Raw genomic sequence first — 21,939 nt, 5'->3', positions numbered from 1 at the left:
AAAATTATGTTGTTATGTTGTGGAAACAGCAGACATGAGTTTGTCTGGGTAGGGCAAGTGAAGACTAAATATCAAAGTAAGGAGGAGAAAGGGTGGAAGGTGTCTGTGATCATATGAACCATTCTGTTGATTGATACCAAGTTTTATGTTATTCCACAATATTTAGGAAAATGGCATGTCCAAGTTGAAAGGTACTTCACTGCACATAAACACAGAATGGCAGCCAAATTAAAAAGGTTCAAAATACATGTAGCATTCAACAGTCAAACTTTGGTTACCTTGGCTATATCTGGCTCAGAGGCGATGAGGTTACAAAAACGAGCCATTGCTGTCACCCCATCCAGCATTCCCTCATCCATGTTGATGTCCAGGATCTGCGCCCCATTCTCTACCTGCAGCTTGGCTATATTCAGGGCTTCCTGTATAAACGCAGGCAAGTTTGAGCCTTGAGAGGATATATCAGTTTCTTTCACTAGCTACTTTTTACAATATTTCACTACATCATTTAATACTCACTTGATATTCCTTGCAAGAAAGAAAAAAAATGGAAAGATCCTGCATGTACGTGCCTTCTGAACAGTTGAAAATCAGACTTGTTAGAATAGTGCAATTAGTATCACAATAACATGTACCTCATAATTTCCAGATGTGATTAATCTTGCAAACTTTCTGGAACCAGCAACATTACACCGTTCTCCGATATTCACAAAATTTGTGTGTGGACCCATCAACATTGGCTCTAGCCCTGAAACAAGGGATAATCAAATTTAATGAAGCTGAGTTGGAATGAATTATTTCAGGAACTTGTGTACATTTTAAATTTCAACTACATGTATTAACAGTATATTCGGGAGAATATACCTTAATATTTACAGAAAATGTAGACAATCTTAATACTGAATTTATACGTTGTCTAAAATTTTGTCTAGGTATGAAGACTTTTTACAAATATCTATTAAAACCCCAGCCAATGTCTTAATCATACTGAGAATAACAAAAATAAGACTAAACACATATTGGTGTCTAGATTCAAGTCACACCTGAGAGAAGTGTGTAGCCTTCATGAAGATCCTTCGGAGGAATCCTTGGATTAAATTTCTGCACCTCATTTTTGATTGCACTGAAATAAAAAGGTGTTGAAATTTTCATTATGCAGAGCAATGGTAAGGCTACAGTATCCAAAATAATTTGTCTCCATACAGCGTCACATCATGTGGTCAAATAGGCCACTCCCTGGATTATAAACAAGCTGTCAGAATGCTGAAAGGAGTTAAGAGTTGGCTAACCAAGCACCCCAGTATACTCATCCACTCTTTGGCAATTTTTTTACATTAATATAACGTTCATAGCTGCATTACCACTTTTAGAACTGAATGTGACACGTTTCAAAATTTTTACCAAATCCTTTTTCTCCTCTATATTAAAGGACACCTTTAAAACCTGGTGAACAGGCCAGTGTACACTACAGCTAAAGAATACACATGCTTATCCAAACCGGTAATAATGTTAGATGGAATCAGTGTCTTCTAATTTTAATTACATCAACTAGAAGTAGTCTCCTATCGTTGTGAATGTGTGTTTAACTCATGTGAGTGTGACCAGAAGTTTTTTAGGCTTACAAATCAGTGAATTTATCAACCATATGAAAACAATTGTTTGCTTTAGGGTTTAACATCGCTTTCAACATTATTCAGTTCTATCACAATGACTAAGTCTAGCAGGCTGGTCACACTGACAACATTTTGTAGTGTCGCCTCACTGGAATACAATGTTAAAACACCCAACACTCAAACATCCCACTCATTCACAGTCTACGACTGACACCAGGTCAACCAGAACTTGGCATACCCCTCATGAGGAGTGGCAGGTAACAGAAGTGAACATGTTAAGTACTAGATGGTCTGTGTCCAGCTATTGTTTCACATATCTAAAAGGAGATCTTCCACTATATTTCATTGTGCATGAACAGAACTTGCTACCTCCTCTCCACTGAAGAGTTTATTTGGGATCAGTCAGCTGCTTGCATATGACTTAGGAATCTGTGCTCTGCCATTTGTAGTACTGGCAATGCTCTAACAGAGATCAACAAAAAGAAAGAACATTGTTGTCTTTCAGTTTCATTTCTTACTTTCTTTCCAATCCATAGACACACTTATTCATTTTATAACACTAAAGCCTGTACCTTATGTGTGCTGGGGTAGTCCCACAACATCCTCCAACTAAGTTCAATAAACCATCCTTGGCAAAATGCTGAAAAACATGAAATAACAACAATGTTTATGTACTCATTGATTGGCATCTTATCTTAAAACAATGTTTTCACTTAAAGAATGGTAATCTTTGGATCATCAATCTGACCAAAGAACCCATATAGATGACCAGGTAACTGACAAACCTTTCAACACAAGGCTATAACCAAGCTACCAGAATCTCAGGACTGTATTCAAGAACGTCTGAGTCTTACCTTGAGAGTATTTGCCATGGCCTCAGGTGTTTCATCATAGTCTCCAAATGTGTTTGGTAAACCTGCACGAGCAAAGTTCCAAAAGTTCATTTACAAGCATGATATTACAATAAGGAGATGGAGGTTATCACAGTGATACTTATGACTAGGAATTTCAGACATTTCATGGTTATCAATTACTCAAGGTGTCTATTAGCACTGAGATCAACTGACCGTGTTCCTGAATAACTGCCCTGAACTGTTACATTCTTTAACCAGTCCTGTTACCTGCACTTTCCTCAAAATGTCAAAGCTGTATTTGATGAAAACGGGTCTCCAGTCATCTTAAAAAATCGCATCACTTAATTATTGTGTGATAATAAAGACCATAAGATTCCAATGAGAACCTGTGGAACACCAGGCAGCAGGACCTTCACCTCATTTTATTAGCACCACTCCCCAGCTGTCACAATACATGATGATGTCACAATACAAACAGTGTCAGTGTGACATTACAATAAAAACTGACACATTGTAATATTGTTAACGTTGCCTTACAATCCATTTTTGAGACAACAATGGCCCAAGGTCCACTAGCACTACCTCATGTGATTACAAAATATGCCAACTCACAATTTATTTATTTACTTATTTAATTGGTGTCTATGCCGTACTCAAGAATTTTTCACTTATACAATGACAGAGAGAATTATGGTGGGAGGAAACCGGGTAGAGCCTGGGGAGAACCCACGACCATCTGCAGGTTGCTGGCAGACCTTCCCATGTACAATTAACACAGATATACCAGATACATCCAATTGGCCAGCATTCGATCTTCTCAAACCACAAGTTTCTGATCATGTGACTCCGTTGGACTTGGCTGCTCTTCGTAAAAACTAAGATAATTTTCTTTCTTCACAATAGCTGCTTCTAGTTCCTGCTGTTCATTATTAACGCAAAAATCAAACCTAAGACTTCCAAACAAGTTGTGAAGTGCAGCTGAGTTGAATAAAAAAATGAAAGAAAGAGTTATTTTAGTCTGCTGTCAATGCGCCTGGTACATTTGTTTTGGGTCCGCATGGTCTCCACTATTCCTGAATAAGTAAGTGATAAAAGGTCTGATTTACTGTAGGATTAAAGCAAATCTGTCCTTGTAGAATACAGCTTTGACATGTTGATGTCAGCACACTAGAAGAGAGTTCCAGGATGTTTTAGTATTTTTGAACGTTAAGCTGGGAAGAATGAAACAGATCCTATACCTAGGATTCTATACGCTACTGGTTCATCATGTTTCAAGCTAGCATGAGCTGGATTATTTGGTCAAGTACACTGACTCAGAACCAAAAATTCATCTTTAAAACAAATGAGTTGGGTCCTACAGAAATAAAAACAGCTAGTTTACAGTCAAATCCTTTCTCAGTTGTTACGCTGCAATGCATTCCCTTAACTGTGGTCGACATTCTGATTCTGGAACTACTTTTGTCATAAATGTTAATAAAAAGTACGCTAAAACTAGAGTTTACAAAATACACAACTTCACCAGACAAGATACATGAATAACAGATATATAATGTAAAATATGCTTACAACTAATGAAAAGGAATGCAACAGCAGTACAACAGGAAAATAACTACAGTACAGTAAAAATAAAAAAAGTTACAGTACAACCGCAAAACAAATGCAGTACAACTTCATAACAAATGATACCTTGTCAGTATGCTTTAGTAATGCTTCAAATTGTTGAGGTATACTCACCCGCATTTGGGTAGCAGATGGTGAAGGAAGAGGTGTACTTTCCAATAGCTTCAATAAATGGACGCATTTCCTGAGCTCCTAATGCACAGTTCAAACCCAGGCTGGTACATAAAAGGTCGAAAATTCTATATTAAAAGCATTATATTAATAAATAAAAAGGTTAGACTTTTAACTCATAAAGACAAATCAGTGCAAAATAACATCTTATTGCCATACAGCAATGATAAGTAACACTGCACACTGTTAAGAGCTTTCCGCTGTCTCTCACCAGAGAGGTCTTGAATGTGAGACACTGATGACAAATGCCTCTCCTGTCTGACCAGACAACGTCCGTCCACTCTTGTCTACAATAGTACCAGACACCTGCGGGAAACAATTCAAACAGAACTAGCACTGTGTACACTATAAGAGAATACACATCAGCAGTAACTCATTTCAAGAAAAGTATAGAAGGAATTCACTTTCTGACAGCCATTTAAATATTTAAACTGAAGGTAATTAACATTTAAATATTCAACTTTTAGAACAACTGACACTAACAGAATTACTTGTTAACAACAACCATCATCTCTAAAGAAGACATAACACCTAATCTCTGAAGTCAGACTGAAAATTGAGCGGAGCCCAAAAAATTTGGTCATAACAGGACATTGCCACATTTTCCCTTCTCTCTCACAATAATTACTCACTTAGTAATGGAAATTTCATTTTTTACATTTCAGACCACTCATTAATGTATTTGGGTATAGTCAAAAGAAGTTTGAAACTAATCACAAAATCCTGTAATCTGTACAGAACATAACACACAGAATGTCTACATAAGATCAATGACTTACAAAAACTGGCATTTCCACTTCTCTTTTTGTAAGCAAAGTGTCAATTGCATATAATGCAGCCTGTAAAATAAGCACCATCCAATTAAAACTGAAGATCACTTCACTTGTCTTTACACTATTTCGTTTTGTTTAACCCAAAGCAAACACTATATGAAACAAACAACTTCCAGGGACAATTTTGGATACATTTTTAACTATTTTGATACATGTAGGAGAGAATGTAAAATTAACTCCAAATTGCCATATGCCAATTAGGAGAACTGACTTTGTAGAAGAAAATCATTCATAAATTATTCAAACCTTGGAATTGGCTGTATCAAAGATAGTTTCCACAAGCAAAACATCCACCCCACCATCAATCAGGCCTTCAGCCTGCTCAGTATAGGCTGCTACCAACTCATCAAATGCTGAAATCATAGGAAATTTTAAAGTAACACAAATTTACAGAAACGTCTATAGAATAAGACTATCAGCCTCATAGTCAACAAGGCTAAGATCATACTCACAAAGCCTACTGTCAACCTGTGCTTGTGTGCACAGCCCACAATACTCACAAAACCTTCTGTCAATCTGTGCTCATGTTCACAGCCCACAATTCTGTTAATGTGAGATCATACTCACAAAGCCTACCGTCAACCTGTTCTCATGTTCACAGCCCACAATTCTCTCAATGTGACATCATACTCACCACGCCTACTGTCAATCTGTGCTCATGTTCACAGCCCACAATTCTGTTAATGTGAGATCATACTCACAAAGACTACTGTCAACCTGTGCTTGTGTGCACAGCCCACAATGTTGTTATGGGTAACTGATTGTTACAGCCTAGAATTTCCAATTGATTTAATTAGTCCTACTTTAATTTTATATAAGTATTTAAAACAAACACTTAATTTTCGTTTCAGAGGTACTTGCTACAGATTGTTAATCCAAAACATCAATACACTATGACCCGCTTAAAGACATCATCTCATAATCTACATATTGAAAGTGGACGACAAGGACGTGCCCCACGAGCAGAGACTGTGTGAAGTATGTAACATACATTCTGCTGAAGACGAGAGCCACTTTGTTTCTGTACGTCCACAGTACATGAATCTTGGAAAACAACTAATTCAGTCATATTACTGGTGCAAACCCAGCACACATAAGCTAGTGCAAAGACTTACCTGTAAATCTAGCGGAATGTTATGTAAATTTGGGCAATACATTTATGAAGCCTTTGAATTACGTAAAGGATATTGTTACTTGAATAATCTCATCGCTTGCCATTCGTTTTTTGATCCAATGATCATTCGTTATCCCTCATAAAAGCATCAGTTGTACTGTATGTATGTGACAAGGAGCAAGTTTTGCATACATCCAACAACTATCTATCTATCTGTTAACTTGAGATCATACTCACTGACATTCCTGTAGTCAGGTTTTTCCACAGAAGGGGAGATTGATAGAGTCCTGTTGGTTGGTCCTAAAGCCCCTGCCACATACCTCTTCACACCTGTACAGGACAAAGGCACCAAATATGACACATCAGGCACCATGTGTACATTTAAGCATTGTGGTATAAGTATACACTCAATCCTATGTTCTCTTGTATCTCTTGATATTCATAGTTGGATTTTATGGTGTCCTTATTTGAAAAAAAGAAAATAACCATGAGTTTCCCTTTTTCTGTTAAATTTTAGAATGCAATACTACAGATCGATTTGATTTTAGATCTCTTTTCCCTTTCAGGCCCTAGATCTAACAAGGAAGTAACATAGCGGTTTATAACAGGAGAATATTTCATATAAACAAGAAGAATCCAACAGACTTTGAAAACGCAAAAGTTAAGCTTAATATCACTAAATGATAAACAAATCGTGAAAAATTAGGACACACTTCTGATCCTATATAACCATAGCAGGTATTCTTGTTTTGGTTGTGAGAAGTTAGGACACACTTCTGATCCTATATAACCACGGCAAGTATCCTCGTTTTGGTTGTGAGAAGTTAGGACACACTTTTGATCCTATATAACCATGGCAAGTATTCTTGTTTCGGTTGTGAGAAGTTAGGACACACTTCTGATCCTATATAACCATGGCAAGTATCCTCGTTTTGGTTGTGAGAAGTTAGGACATACCAGAAGCGGCTGTCACCTCATCAGCGGCCTGCCGCGCCAGTTTAGCCGACTCCAAATTCATGCGGCGTACCTGTATGAAAGACTTAACATTAACCGTGCAGCAGCATATCATTAAAATGCTAACATCTGCCTGTACAAGTAAGATGAAAATAGTGAAGGCCACACTAATGCAAAATGTACAGCCATAAAAAACTAGATAACCGATAATGAAACCTTAGTTATTTAGGACAATCACTTGAAACAAACCTAGATGCTCACAGCCATTTTGTTATGACATGCTCAGCAAATCTAATCAACTTTTAATATTCTTATGGTATTCTTATCTGGCCATGGGCTGTAGCAATAACTTGACTCATACTGGCTAAATTTGAAAAAATTTTTTTAAAAACAATGAAACACTTTCACTTCTCTCAATGTGCGTAATTTTGCTTACATGTACTTTAAATTGCAATAATCTGGTTATATGCAAAATCTCAGAAAGAAAAAGGTATGCTTTTAACATTATGTGGGATATTTTATTGATGCATACATACATTTTGTCTAGTGTCCCTTAAAAAGCAAAAAAAAAATTCTGTTTTCAGGGGAAATACACTCCTTGCTGGTGATTACAACCTCCAAAATTTCTCAAATCAGTACATATATGTACTTGTACATCAAGCCACCCATAAACTACTGCACAACATGTCATTAAAAAAAAAACTCTTCAGGTCAAATGTGCAATCAGAAGATAATTACATGTAGATGTAAATAGAAAGTCAAGAGACCATTTTTCCCTCACTGTCTCAACAAGCATCTGCCAATCATCAGTTTAGCTTTAGCACAATAACCACATTCAAATCTTTAACAATTTCATATATATCTCAACATCTTTCATGAAATCAGCCATCCTTGTAAACTAATGCTTATTTTGAAACCAGCAGTGCAAGATTTATATTCTACACACCAGATGCTCTGTTCCATAGTCTGCCTGAGCTATATTAGTTCCACTGAAAGTGTTTGTTTCAATGAAGTCTGCACCAGCTTCTAGATAGTCCTAAAATAGAAAACAAAACGAAAACTTGAAAACAGCCAATAATATTGTATTTAAATACATGTATTTGGTGTTTTACGCTGTACTTGAGAATATTTTACTCATACTACGGCAGCCAGCATTATGGTGGCAGGAAATTGGGGAGGAAGTCCACAACCATCTGCAGGTTGCTGACAGACCTTCCCATGTACGTCCAGCGAGGAAGCCAGCATGAGCTGGACTTGAACTCACAGCGACCACATTGGTGAGAGGCTCCTGGGTTGCTACGCCGTCCCGGCTCGCTAACCACCTCAGCCATGGAGGCACTCAAGACAATTATATATATGCACATCATTTAAACTGGATTTTTTTATTTAATAACTTTTCTAAATCAGTATGCAGTGAATTGTTCAAACCTAGTTGAAGGCATTAATATGTAACAGCCACAACATTAGGATGTGGCACATGTACACAATCCACCTTAACTGATTTACAGTCTTGAGGGCACTTCAGAAAAAACATATATTTCCCAAATGATGCTGTCTACATTATCGTAACATGATTTACTGCAAAGTAAAGCTAAATAGATTTGTGAAGAAAAGCCCTTACTCCATTACACCCAAACCGCCATTACCTAAATACTGGTATATCGAGAATTTCATGTCTAGTACGAATAGTCACCATCAAATCTGATGTGTTAACATTCAAATAATCTACATATAAAATGTCTAGTAATAACTATTATTCAACTTTAGGGTTTGAATAAATCAATTTAAAACAGGTTTTAAAATGAAAAAATTAATACATTTAATGCACATAATGTTGCAAACTTTTGAAAACTGTATACTGTCGAATTGTAACTCTCACTCTGCAGCTAGCCTCTTACAAAATGATAATCACACACACAAAAAAATCCTTTTCCTGCTATTTCTAGTCATTAACAATATTCCATAAGATACAATTAGTCTTCCTGACAATAGTACCTTGTGTATCTGTACTATCTTGGCAGGCTGGGTCAGACTAAGCAGATCATTGTTTCCCTTCAGGCTTTTGGGATGGTCCTTGAACTCTTGACCTCTGAACTGGTCCTCATCAAAACGGCACTGCTGGATCATGGTTCCCATCCCTCCATCCATAATCATGATCCTCTCCCTCATGATGGCGGCCAACTCCATAGCCACTGACAAAAACACACTTCTGGCATCATGACAATTGGTCTTTGATCAGCTGGTGTTAAAATGTTAGTAATTCATCATTATTTAGAGGAGTTCAATTAAAAATTTACACGTCTTCAGTGAAATCTGAAATAGTAGAAAAGTAGTACAAGCTGAACTTGATGCTACCAGTACCTAACTGTTTAGTAAAATATCCAAATTGTAACTAAGGAAACAGCTACTTTTAGTCATATGCATCATGTTAATTTTCTTCCTTTATCTTCTTTACACTGTCTTGTTTATTAAGAAGAAAATACATCTAGCTTGGAATGAGTACTGGAATCAAAGCCAGTATTCGGACCATTCTCCACACATTATTTGTTCACAACATAAGTGCATTTTTTTAAAGAATATAAGAAAAGAACCCTAAAACCAAGAAACTCAAGTGAACTGAAGAAGAAAGTTATGCCAAATTCTTTGCTTTAAATTTCAATTCGAAGCATATTTTAAATCTCTTTTTTACCTTCAATTTCAAGTATATTTTAGTGAATTTTCAGAATGGCAATGGTGACCAGCTTTTATTCCACTTAAACTTTACAGAGTTGCACTGGTAACAATCACTGTTGATGTCATTGTTGTAGGTTACTTTACTTCCAGACTGACCCATGGGGCCTTGGGAAATCTGTACTTTAATTATTTCAAATCTAAGCTCAAGAAGAAAATTCAGAAGTTTCTTTGTACTTTTTGAACTTGAGACACATCCTAAACTTTAATGTATCCTTTAATGCCTGAGTTACAATTATGTTATCTACATGTATGAAACAGTGAGCAGGAGGCTTTTCAGAAATACATTGCTGTCAACAACATGATACCCTAATACGGCTTTTTGGTATGCAAAAATTTACATTATAGTACATGTATTTATTACTTTCCAAATCAGCAAGAGAACCTGAAGGCCGAAACTCTGACAATACAATATCATACACTGACTTTGCACAAACTGCTTCTAATCCTCACGTGTATGCTGCTATAAGTTATTTTATTCTTCTTTTGCACCTGTCCACCTGCCTTTGAGAGGACAATGTGCTTGGAACAGCCAAAGCTGAGATGATGGCTGATCTGGGCCAAGCGCTATACTTCTTCCATTGAGATAAATAGTTTCAATGACAAAATAAATGATCTGTATTTCGTACATCTATTTAACTTCTTAAAATTTCCACGCACTCAGTGGAAAATTTCAGACAGATGTGTCCCGCATAGTCTTCGCATCAGATTGTACAGATAAAAAAAATGGGACTAGGTTAATATCCTGGTTCATACACAATGTACATAAATGTGGCTGGTCACTGATTGAAATCAAAACTAGCTTAGTCAGCAAAAGCTTAGCACAAAACAATACATGCTTATTCTCATTACATGACTGGGCTAATTATACAACATCTAAATTAGGTACAAACGGACTGAAGCATGACTGAAGTTTTAGGCTTTTAACAATTCACATTTGTTACTCACATTTCTAACTTACAGTATCCATTATGCACATGGCAGTGATAAAATCCTCAACTATGCTACATGCAGATTAAGCTAAGTTTCTTCATCTTTCAAGGGTTTTAAAATTAACATAATGTACATGTCCTACTAGCAAAAAAATAAAACTGCTTTTTAAACTCTGGGGGAACTTTACTGCTCAATTTTTTAAGCACAGAGTATTCAAATATCATTCTGGAATGTACATGTACGTTGATAAAAAACACATAACATCAAGGTCAAGATATAGTTTGAAATTTTAATCCACACATGAGGATTTCCCAATGGAATCATACGAAAATGCCACAAAAGAGTATTGGTGACCACTTCTATCAATTACTCACAATAAACCCATAGAATGCTCACCTTCTCATTGTGGGATGGCTCCTTGAAGAGAAGCCACCAAAACACGATAAACATTAACACGTTTCATATTAAAGGATACATGTAATGGAACACTAAATATAGAGATTATGATTTTAAGGGAAATGATGAAAGTTATGAAAAAAGAGGTTTCAAAAAATATTCCTGTCTCAGGCATATTTTTTATCTTTTAAATGCCGCTTTATTTGTTCATTTTTTTTGGCGAATGTTCAGAATTTTCTCAAGTGATGTCAACAATTAATTACCAGATTAACCAAACCAGCTTAGCTCCCCTAAGTGGGCTCTTATACCCAGTGCATTATTTTGACAACTGTCAACTTTAACATCAAGACTGCACACTACTTTAAACATAATTTCTAGGCTGACCACTAGGGACTCAGAAACACAGTAGTTTAAATCCATTTTTAACCCTTTAACCCTTGTATGCTTAATCAAATCCTAAACTGCACATTAAGAAATAAAAACCTATTGTTTCATGTACCCTTTAAGTCAGAGACAAGGATTTTGGGCCAATTATGCCAGATCTTTTCATTTTTTAGCCTTTTAAGGCTCTAACATGCAGTAAGATCTTGCACCAATATGGTGATATCTGAGCACCTTATTGCATGATAGAGTGAAGTAATTAAAAGCAAAGACCACTCTAAAATGAAGTATACTTCTCTATGTAAGTATATTTTCCTGGGCAGTTCTTCATGGTCTTTCATCTGATACACACTTCATTTTAGTGTTTTCTTTGCCTTTAAGAAAGGACAGCAGTCCATGTTGATGAACTAATACAATGTCTTTGGATTAGACCTTCACATAAGGCTCAAATTAGCATTAAAATGGCACACTGCAGCTACATGTATGTCTATGTCAGAGGAGATTTTAGGCCAAATTTTACCCCAAGAAAGTCTAGCTTGAAAAAATGTTTGTGGTAACCAATTATTTTCATTAATGTTTGTTAAACTTTTTATCACATCGATATGATGACACTAGCACTGGGCCAAACATAAAAAAGTGAACACAAAGCCACCTTGGGCCAGCATATTACTCCAAGAAAAGTAAATAGCGTGGACAATGTCGTTCACCAAATAGTACCTTGGCAGGGGGAATACTGTTTGATATAGGATAAAACTGCTAGGTAAATAACAGTATAAATTTATTAATAATATTAATAGCTGGAAAATTATGTCCTGTTGCCCCTAACGATTTAAAATTATTTCCAGGCTTGTACTTATCTATGTTCCTGCTTCCGTTTCTAGACCAGACATGCCAGGCCAGACCAGACCAGACAATACAATATGCACTGAAGTAAGTTAAAACGATGTAAGCTGCATTGCTTAGTCTAATTTTTTCTAAGTTACAGGCTTCAGTCAGTCCTACACAATTATTTACTTTAACTACCAGTACGGTACTGAAGAAATTTGTGACAAAAATTATATTTTCAAATCCGATGCCATTATTACTGCGATAAAGAGGAAGGGTATGGAGAGCAGACGAAATAACTCCTGTCAAATGCAGTCATGTGATCTACAATCTAAAAACAAAAGCGCCAATTTACGAACATAAGTTCATAAGGCTCAATGGGACGACGCACAACGATTACCTGTATTTGCATCCGCCCCACTTTCATCAATCTTACTTGTCGGAGGCATGTTTTAACTTTTACCACTATTCAATACGCTAGCAAGGTTTGAATGCTGCTGCACTCGTCAACTCGTAGCCGAGCCATCCAAATGACGGAACTGTAGGGAAAGCTGCACTTTTATACTAAACATCAGACATGCGCACTTAATTAGGAAGTGACGTCAGGAAAAGCCTTCGTGGACAAGTTTCGAAGAATAGCGGAGACTATTTATTTTCTTCTCGGTTTTGTTGCCGTTTATCTCATTTATTTAAATCTTGGGACAAATCAGGTGACAACCCTATGAAGACCGCTTAGAGGTCTATTGAATTGCTTAGCTAGGTAAGATAATTCCACATAAATCTGTGTTCTTTACTTCCGTTAGAGACGGGTATCTCTACCACCGTGTCTTAGTTGTGCGTTGTTTATACAATCCTGTCAGTGTCAACCGTGACATCGCCATCACATGTCACAGCATGCGACCTGATTTAAAATCATTCTTTAATATTCCATCATTTTAGCCGTGTGGTTCACATGTTACGGGTCTTTGGCAAGTGGATAATTTCTTGTCGTTTGTCATGTCTGTACCAGTTACAAGTGTTGTTAGTCACACTCACAATTTTTCTCCTTTTTTTCAAGATTTAAATTAGGCCTAAACGTGACTTGTCGTAGATGCTATAACCAAAACAAAAGTTAGAGGGGACAACCGTAAATATTTATTATTTGTGTTGTCAACTGTTTTGCTCTAACATATTGATTTATGGATTTATTTATTTATTTATGTGATTGAAGTTTTTCGCCATATTGAAGAACACTTCACTTCTACGATGACAATCAGCATTATGGCAGGAGGAAACCTGGCAAAGCCGGTTAAACCCATGACCATGTTGCTGTCAGACCTTCCCGCACGCAACCTGCAGAGGAAGCCAGTATGAACTGGATTTGAACTCATAACTCACAGCATTGGCCGTGTGGAGAGGCTCCTGGTGCATTGTGCTGCCCAAGGCCTAGCTCCGTAGGGCTGTGATTAGGGTGCAGGGTGTGACTGGCTGTGGTAAACTATCACAGCCCTGTCTTGTTTCAAAAGCTTACCTTGAACACCTCAGTACTTCCCATGCTGGCTTCATTACACTGCTGCTGTCCGCCAAATAATATGTCTGGCCATACTCATGGTCATCTCAGCTATCGCTTCCAGGTAGGTGTCCCCATGTGTCCTACCTAGTAAGTCTACACAAGCATAAAACTGGCCCCATGTAAACTGCAACTGCTATGTTTGAATGCATACTCCTCACAGCTGAAACAACAAAGAGTTCATACAGACTCATTATTTGGAGGACAGCAGTAGTGTATCGAAGCCAGCACGGGTATTACAGAGGTGTTTAATGCAAGCTTATGGAACAAGGCAGGGCTGTGATACTAAAGGTAATATATTTTGTTTTGGCAGGGTGTGACTGGCTGTGGTAGACGCTCTCTTACAGGGAATGTTCGAATACTGTTATAAATGATAGCTCGGAGGCGACGAACCAACTCTGGCTCTGAAGACCAAACCAAAGACTACAGTCCCGGAGTAAGGTTGGGAGCAGGATACGGGACTGGTTCAGTTCGCTCGGGCACGCCCCCAAGGGCTTCACATCACGATCCAAACATGACATGTCGAGACAGATCCACAGAGTTTATGGCAGTTGTCAAGTCTCTCCAATCCAGACAAGTAAGCCTGTGCTTAGGGATATAGAAGGCAATGACATACATACATACCTGATTATGGTAACTTTAAGTGTATGATTGTTGTTATGTTTAAAGTTTTTCGTTTTCTGTCTGTTCCTTTGGCCTTTTTCTATTAAAATTTGAAATATTAAATGGGAGGGGCTGGAGTGGAGCTGCAGCACTTTCAACTGTCACAAGAAATCAGCAGGCTTCTTTTATTGTGTAAGATTGTGAAATTTTTCTTTGTGAAAATAATTTATGAAGTACTTTTAATGTCAGTGTTTACTATTGTCCAATGTACTACCATTGTTAGGAAAATGTCCATCCCTTGAATTTCCTTGTTGTTAAGATAACCTTTTACAAATGTGGCAGTTTTTGTGACATCACTGATGGTTAAGTGAAATAACTAAGGCCATTTTAGAAAATAGCCAAGGTGTTCTGAGCAAATTTTTGACTGCACAGATTTGTTTGGTTTATTTCTGGTCAAATTTGAGGTGGAAATTGCATTGTTTTCTTCTTTTAGGGAAATGGAGTCATAGCAAGAACTACAAACAGGGATTTAAGAAATAGAAGTGAATTTACACAAATTGCAAGGTAACAGCTTTTTAAAACCAAGTGTAATTTATCTCAATAGAATAGAGTATAGAAAACTAATTAAACAGGATAAAATTAATCTTTAAAATTGGATTTTGTTCTTGGATGGGCTTGAGCATCCAATAATGCAAAATAATGATATTTTCACTAGTTTTGTCTAAACATGCTTACTGCTATGTTAAGAAATAGGCAAGACAGTAAATCCCTACCGTAAAGTGGTGACATTATTTAGTACTGTGATAAAAAAAAAGTGTGATTTCACTCTGTTATTGCAATGACAAGTGGAATACAGTATACATGTATTTCATTACAGATTTTAAGGACTTCTTTTTTCTGAGGTGAAGTTTACTCCATAACTGATGTATAATTCTATTACTTCCTTATTCTCACAGACACATAGGGAAGGATTTAGCCAATACATTTGCCAAATTGGAAAAGCTGACAATATGTAAGTCTTGGTCATTTGTATTGTAAAATTTAGTCCAAACTCTAAGTTAAATTCTTTAAGATTCAAAATAACAGCTTGGTTAACCCAGTGTGTCATTTTTTGTAGAGTGACATCAAGTATCTTATGATTTCTGTATGATATGTAGTAGTGTACAGGTTATGTCACTGATTTGAGGCATAGTAGTTGTCGAAATTGTTATGCTGGTTAGACATAAATTTTGACATATGTACAAGTAGTTGTGAAGTGTATCATTTACCAGTACTGCTTTCTTGGCTAAACTAATTTGTTGAATAGATTATGACTGCTGAAAGATATTATTTATGATTTCTGTTTTAAGTGGCAAAGAGGAAGTCCTTGTTTGATGATAACACGGTGGAGATTCAGGAATTGACTTACATCATAAAACAAGATATTGGGAACCTTAACAAGCAGATTGCACAGTTACAGCAGGTGTGTGTAAAGGATCGATCTTGACAACATGTAGCAGTTGTTTAGTCTGTGTGAAATTACTGTTAAATCAGTGTAGGTTTATTAACAACATTTGTTCTGTTCATATCTTTGTGCAACACTGACTAGTTAAGTTTGCATATATGGTGTGTTCATTGAAAACAATGTACTTCTGGACAAAAAGAAACTAGAGATAATATGACTTGTCCTGTGTGTTACCTTATGTTTTATTTATCTACAATCGGGAACCATTGGAGCTGCAGGACATTTTATTGATGTCAAGTGTTCATTTCCTAGCTTATCATAATGATGTTACTTTACAGAAAGTAAGGTGGTGGCCGAGGTAGTTAGTTTGCCAGCACAGCGCAATGTCCCAAGAGCCTCTCGCCAATGCGGCCACTGTGAGTTCAAGTCCAGCTCATGCTGGTTTCCTCTCTAATCATACGTGGGAAGATCTTCAGCAACCTGTGGATGGTTGTGGGTTTCCTGCCGTCATAATGCCGGCCCCCCCACCGTATAAATGAAATATTCTTGAGTACGGCATAAAAGACCAATCAGATAAGTAAATTAAAGTAAGATGTAAAGCTGTTACAGTAGAAACTTATACATATTGACATTGTAAACCTTTTTCCACAAAAAATTTTTGACATAACAAGGGCTTGCACCCTTACTTCACCAGCGTCATCACCTCATGGGATTAAATATTCCTCCTTCCTGTTGTAATGGGAAGGGTTATAGACAGTTTTATGTTTATGCAGATATAGCTGAGGATGTGCTTTATGCTTTTGTTTACTTCAGTTGGCTAAATCACAGAAAACACACAGTATCCGACAACATGTGCAGACACATTCCAATTCTGTTGTTGTTGGCTTACAGGTAAGGTGTTGATGTTAAAATTAATATCATACTAGTATACTGTATTAAAATGATACACATACGTAGTGTTGGGAACTTGGTTGGGTTCCAAGTACTCAACCCCTTCTATGCTTTCCACTTTCCATGACTGGTCTTTTATTAGTTGAGTTTTCCAATAATTGTTTTGCGTGCAAGTCACTCTGACCATTGGATGAAAGAATTATACCATTCATATGTATAAATTTGATTTCTAAAACATCTCTTAGCATAGCAGGCAATGATGAAACGGATGCAAAGAATTGCCTGTCGAGATACAACCAGAAATTTAGATGTGCTACTTTTTATGCAATTTTCTTTTTTATTAATATATGATTTTGTTGTTGTTGTAGTCTAAGCTGGCCACAATGTCCAATGAATTCAAGCAAGTGTTGGAAGTGAGAACAGAGGTAAAAACATTGTTGTTGACACGTGATTAACTTCTAGCTGGATATTATGTTCATTCTCTTTCACAAGGGATCATTGACCTAATGCATACACAGGTATACGTGTAGATTTATGCAATGACGTCAAGGTACAAATTCACCATAAATCATTATGGTCTTAAAAAATGATGTGAAGCAACAATCAAGTAAGTAAATAAATGAATTTTATTCATGTCACAATTTACATTTACATATCCATTTCTTCATTTGATGTCCAAGTGACTAAAGCATTGTTTTTGGATGATAATCACCCTGTTGCTTAATTTTTCAAAGGTCAGATTGACTGAGTTATTCCTGATAGTGTTTGTTTTTATTGTCTTGACAGAATTTGAAACAGCAAAAATCGAGACGTGATCACTTTTCCCAGTCTCCTGTGTCCTCCTCCATGCCTCCCTCAGCATTTAATGGACATGGTAAGTGATATACTGAAATAGCATGAGTGTATTGAACTGTATAATCAAATAACCTATCTTCAGAAATTGACTGAATAAATCAACAGTTCTCCAGAGTATCTGGCTCATTGTTTTCATGTGTGTTTACCAGGAGTAATAAATGCTTATGTTATCCATAAAGAATCAGTTTATTTAAGTTTGACTTCAGGAATGTTTTATTTTTATCATCACATTGTGGACGCTTCATAGGCATCAGGGTAGATAATTCCTGTTGTGATTACAATTGATTTGACGCCGATCAGACTTCAAGTAGTATTAACATTGTTTGGCTCTGCACTTTATTAATACAGCACAGATTTCATTACTGCCTATTGGCCATGTCACTGATTTACAAAACTACCTACTAAATGACATGCAATAATCCTACGAGACATGACAAAATGAATGCAGATTAACTGATAACTATAAACTGTTGTCCACTCTCTCTCTCTCTCTGTACCAGCGGGTTCGGTCCTGTTACAAGATGAAGCCAAAAGTGGTTACTCTGGTGGGGATGTTGCAATCAACATGGATGGGGAAGGGCACAGGTACCAGCAACAAGTTCAGCTTATTGAAGATCAGGTTTGTACTAAGGCTTAAGTTATTGGTTCAATATTATATTATATTTTCTCTTCTCTGATTATTGTTCTGTATTGTTTGTCTTAAGTTTTGAAGTCTTGGGTTTTTGTGTGGATTAATAGCAGCTGACACTCATTTTTCATGACATCTCTTTGGAACACAAGTGTTTGTGTTAGTGTAGGTTTATAACAGCTTTCTCTGTGTTTCACCAGGATTCCTACATTCAGGACCGAGCTAACACGATGCAGAACATCGAGACAACAATCGTTGAGCTGGGATCTATATTTCAACAACTCGCGCACATGGTCAAAGAACAGGAGGAAATGGTGCAAAGGTAAGAGTTATGTCCCCTTGGTGACATGCTATAAATCCTGTTCTCCTTGGAGATTTGTGTTGTATATCCTACTCTCCTTGATGATTTGTGTTGTATGTCCTGCTCTCCTTGGCAACTTTTATTGTATATCCTACTCTCCCTGGCAATTTCAGTTGTATGTCCTGCTCTCCTTGGCAACTTTTATTGTAAATCCTGCTGTCCTTGGTGATTTCTGTTGTATACCCTACTCTCCCTGGCGATTTCTGTTGTATATCCTACTTTCCTGAGTGATTTGTGTTGTATGTCCTGCTCTCCTTGGCAACTTTTATTGTATATTTTTACTCTCCTTGGTGATTTGTGCTGTATGTCCTGCTCTTTGGTGATTTGTGTTGTATACCCTGCTCTCCCTGGCAGCTTACATTACAAATCCTGCTCTCCCTGGCAGCTTACATTACACATCCTGCTCTCACGAGACATTCTTGCAGGTACATGTAATTTTACTTTTGTGTTACTGGTGACAGTAAGACTGCTGCTGTTCTCTGTATTTTCCTGGGAATGTTACTTTAATACTTATGTAGTGATTTTCAGAATGGCTGAGAGCTTAATTAAAACAAGTGAAATCATGCATATGGCTTTTTTCAAAATGATTTTATTCCAAGTCATATTATTTGTGCACTTTTTTCTTTTTTTTCATAATTGACAGAATTGACCACAATGTTGAGGACGCTCAGTTGAATGTGGAGGGAGCGCACAGTGAACTTCTTAAGTACTTCCAGTCTGTGACAAACAACCGATGGCTCATGATAAAGATATTTGCTGTCCTCATCGTCTTCTTTGTTATATTTGTGGTGTTCATGGCATAGGAAAACCTAAGACAACTGTAGGATCATGATGCCATGCATAACCTGACCTGTTGATGACTGGTGCCAATGACCATGGAATGGTCTCAACCCCCATGTGATGTGTACTAGATGGGGTCTGAGACACAGCTGTTGTGCAGTGCTAGAAATAATTACATTTAGAAGTGATGGCTGGCAACTCCGGTGTTCAGACTGCATGTCACTTTGGAGTTGTACAGATGTGATTATGACTGCTACTTGCCCATTTGTGATGTCATTTTAATCTTGCATCAATAATTTTACATCCCTGACAGAAATAAACAATAAGGGCATTGTATCATCAGCAAAAGTGAAGCAGCAAGGCATTGGAATTCCATTAATCAAATTTTATTCTATGTATTTAAGTCATTGGAGTTTGGAATGTATATGTTTAAAATCCTTCTCTTTTCTTTTAACACTTTCTTGACGTTGGGTGTAGTGTTGCATCGGGTGAAAATGTGATTTCTTTAAGTTGACCCAGGGCTGCGTTGCAGTTCTAACTTCTTGCTGCATGATCAGGATATTAACATGGTCTTGGTATCAGGGAACACAAATGTTTGGTTAAGACTCGTTACATGAGGAGCTTCTTGACCTTGGGACTATACCAGTTCATGTCCCTTGACACTCCTCAAGTGTTGATGGAAGTCATTATGGATTTTCAACCTACGGCAAATCATGTAACAGACATGAATAAGATGTTTTATCTGTAAATCACCAACTGTTTATAGCCATGCATATACTCGCTAGAAAAGGGAAGTAACCCAGTGTACAAATGTGAAATTCTGGAAACTCCATCTGTGCATCAGCATTTAAGTATCTTTGTTATAAATGGTGGTACACAGTGTGTAACCCAGATGACCATGTACATACAGACATGTGATCACAAATATTAAGATATATATTTTATTTATTGTATGAAATATAAGGAAAGAAGTGTCACCGATTGATGGAGAAAAAATATACCTTGTGTACATATTTCAATACTTGTCAGTGGGCATGCCTCATTTAGTCAATTTTTTTTTGTTACTGCATGGTCTCAGAACCAATTTGAACTTAAGTAAATATGTTTGGGTCAGGGCAGGGACTGGTTGGCGCAATGAAGTAAGTATAAATAGAGGATATTGTAGTGTGGCGTTTGAACACCATGAATAGTAATTGTTCTGGTAAATCATTTTAGGTTTTTATGGTATTCAGCATTTCAAACTGCACTTTTCAGGGTGGTATGATTTGTATCAACAGTTTTGCCTGAATAATAAGAACATGGCATGGGTCAAAGGCCATTGTACCTTTAATGATCTGTAGTACCTGCAGTGTAGTAACATGTGATGATATAAAGTGTGAAATATCACTTCAATCTTTGAAGAAAGTCCAGATATTTCACTTTTTATATAAATAATAAATGAAACAATTGAAGATAAATGAATTCATAGTGATCTAATCTAGAGAAACATTGATGGCGAGCTTGTAATGTCAGAATATAGTTCTGATTATAGATGGGGGTAGAATTACTGCAGAAGTTGTCCTAGCGACTTGGGGAACGGAATGGAATGCATTTTAAAGTTGGGTTATCTTATGTTACAAACACTGAAGGTTTGACTCATACAATGAATTTCTGGTGCCGAGATTTAATGCAGTATTATGGGAATTTAAATGCAGCGTAATTTTAGACCATCAGGTAAATAGTATGGTGGGACACTCAAGAATTTGAGTTGACACTGTCTAGCTGGGTGAAAAACAAGTTTGAAAAGTTCTTTAATATACAAAGTTTGAGGGACTAGAGTAACAGATGGCTGAAAACAGCCATTGATGGCAATGGCAATGATGACAATAGACTTTTATAAATTAAAACTCTTGCCCTTTGTCGGATATTAATGAAATAAAGATGCAAAGGTACAGTCAAATCTATCCATGTCTTCATGATAGTTATATTATAGTTTGGCTGATAGCGCGTAATGGGTGAAGGCCATTTTATTTCTGTGGGGGAAAGGTTTCACAAAAAATTTTTAAGGTATAAGAACATAATACATATAGTCTGCATTCTACAGAGTGACTAAAAACGGGATGGAATACCTGGTATAAAAGATTTATTTCCATTTTTTCGTCTTGGTGACAAATCAACAATAACCCCCAAAATAACACTAGAAAAAAAAGTATGCTTTAAAATTTCTCTTTAATCTGGTCCACAGGTATGTAAATACACTGTACATGGATCAGGATAAGAAAATGTCATTTATTAATAAATCGTAGTTGACTCCGTATTTATGGGCTTCTTTCTAGTGGCATTAAAATATACTACACTGGTAGAACCATACACTGCCTAAATGGCATTTAGCGCATACTCCTGAGTGAAGCATTTGAGACTTATTACA

At 36.8% G+C, this 21,939-nt stretch overlaps 2 protein-coding genes across 2 annotated transcripts in view; one reads left to right on the top strand and one right to left on the bottom strand.

Moving 5' to 3' along the window:
* The window catches only part of LOC135466258 (methionine synthase-like), a 32,253-nt gene extending 19,341 nt beyond the window's left edge, over nt 1–12,912 (bottom strand). The window contains exons 1-14 of the mRNA XM_064743669.1: nt 12,822–12,912; nt 9,152–9,348; nt 8,103–8,192; nt 7,160–7,229; nt 6,440–6,532; nt 5,335–5,441; nt 5,035–5,094; nt 4,467–4,561; nt 4,199–4,299; nt 2,465–2,526; nt 2,183–2,250; nt 1,041–1,120; nt 633–745; nt 279–419 (exon numbers count right to left, since the gene is read on the bottom strand). Of these exons, the coding sequence (XP_064599739.1) occupies nt 279–419; nt 633–745; nt 1,041–1,120; nt 2,183–2,250; nt 2,465–2,526; nt 4,199–4,299; nt 4,467–4,561; nt 5,035–5,094; nt 5,335–5,441; nt 6,440–6,532; nt 7,160–7,229; nt 8,103–8,192; nt 9,152–9,348; nt 12,822–12,870 (1,326 nt within the window). The 5' untranslated portion in view covers nt 12,871–12,912. The remainder of the gene's footprint in view (nt 1–278; nt 420–632; nt 746–1,040; nt 1,121–2,182; nt 2,251–2,464; nt 2,527–4,198; nt 4,300–4,466; nt 4,562–5,034; nt 5,095–5,334; nt 5,442–6,439; nt 6,533–7,159; nt 7,230–8,102; nt 8,193–9,151; nt 9,349–12,821) is intronic.
* Nucleotides 12,913–13,035: 123 nt separating this feature from the next.
* Nucleotides 13,036–21,475, top strand: LOC135466359 (syntaxin-5-like). The gene is made up of 11 exons (XM_064743793.1): nt 13,036–13,181; nt 14,284–14,547; nt 15,067–15,137; nt 15,530–15,585; nt 15,923–16,035; nt 16,831–16,908; nt 17,277–17,333; nt 17,695–17,782; nt 18,264–18,382; nt 18,592–18,713; nt 19,396–21,475. The coding sequence occupies exons 2-11, from the start codon at nt 14,341–14,343 to the stop codon at nt 19,553–19,555; spliced, it is 1,071 nt and encodes a 356-aa protein (XP_064599863.1). The 5' UTR covers nt 13,036–13,181; nt 14,284–14,340; the 3' UTR covers nt 19,556–21,475.
* Nucleotides 21,476–21,939: the final 464 nt, after the last annotated feature.

The sequence above is a fragment of the Liolophura sinensis genome, chromosome 6, assembly GCF_032854445.1.
Source record: "Liolophura sinensis isolate JHLJ2023 chromosome 6, CUHK_Ljap_v2, whole genome shotgun sequence".
NCBI lineage: Eukaryota > Metazoa > Mollusca > Polyplacophora > Chitonida > Chitonidae > Liolophura > Liolophura sinensis.
This window is presented reverse-complemented; position numbering and strand designations above follow the sequence as displayed.

Coding starts and splice junctions, on each gene's coding strand:
- LOC135466359 (XM_064743793.1), top strand. CDS start 14,341: ATGATAGCTCGGAGGCGACGAACCAACTCTGGCTCTGAAGACCAAACC. Junction 15,586..15,922: donor ATTGGAAAAGCTGACAATAT/GTAAGTCTTGGT, acceptor TTCTGTTTTAAG/TGGCAAAGAGGAAGTCCTTG. Junction 17,334..17,694: donor TGTTGGAAGTGAGAACAGAG/GTAAAAACATTG, acceptor TTGTCTTGACAG/AATTTGAAACAGCAAAAATC.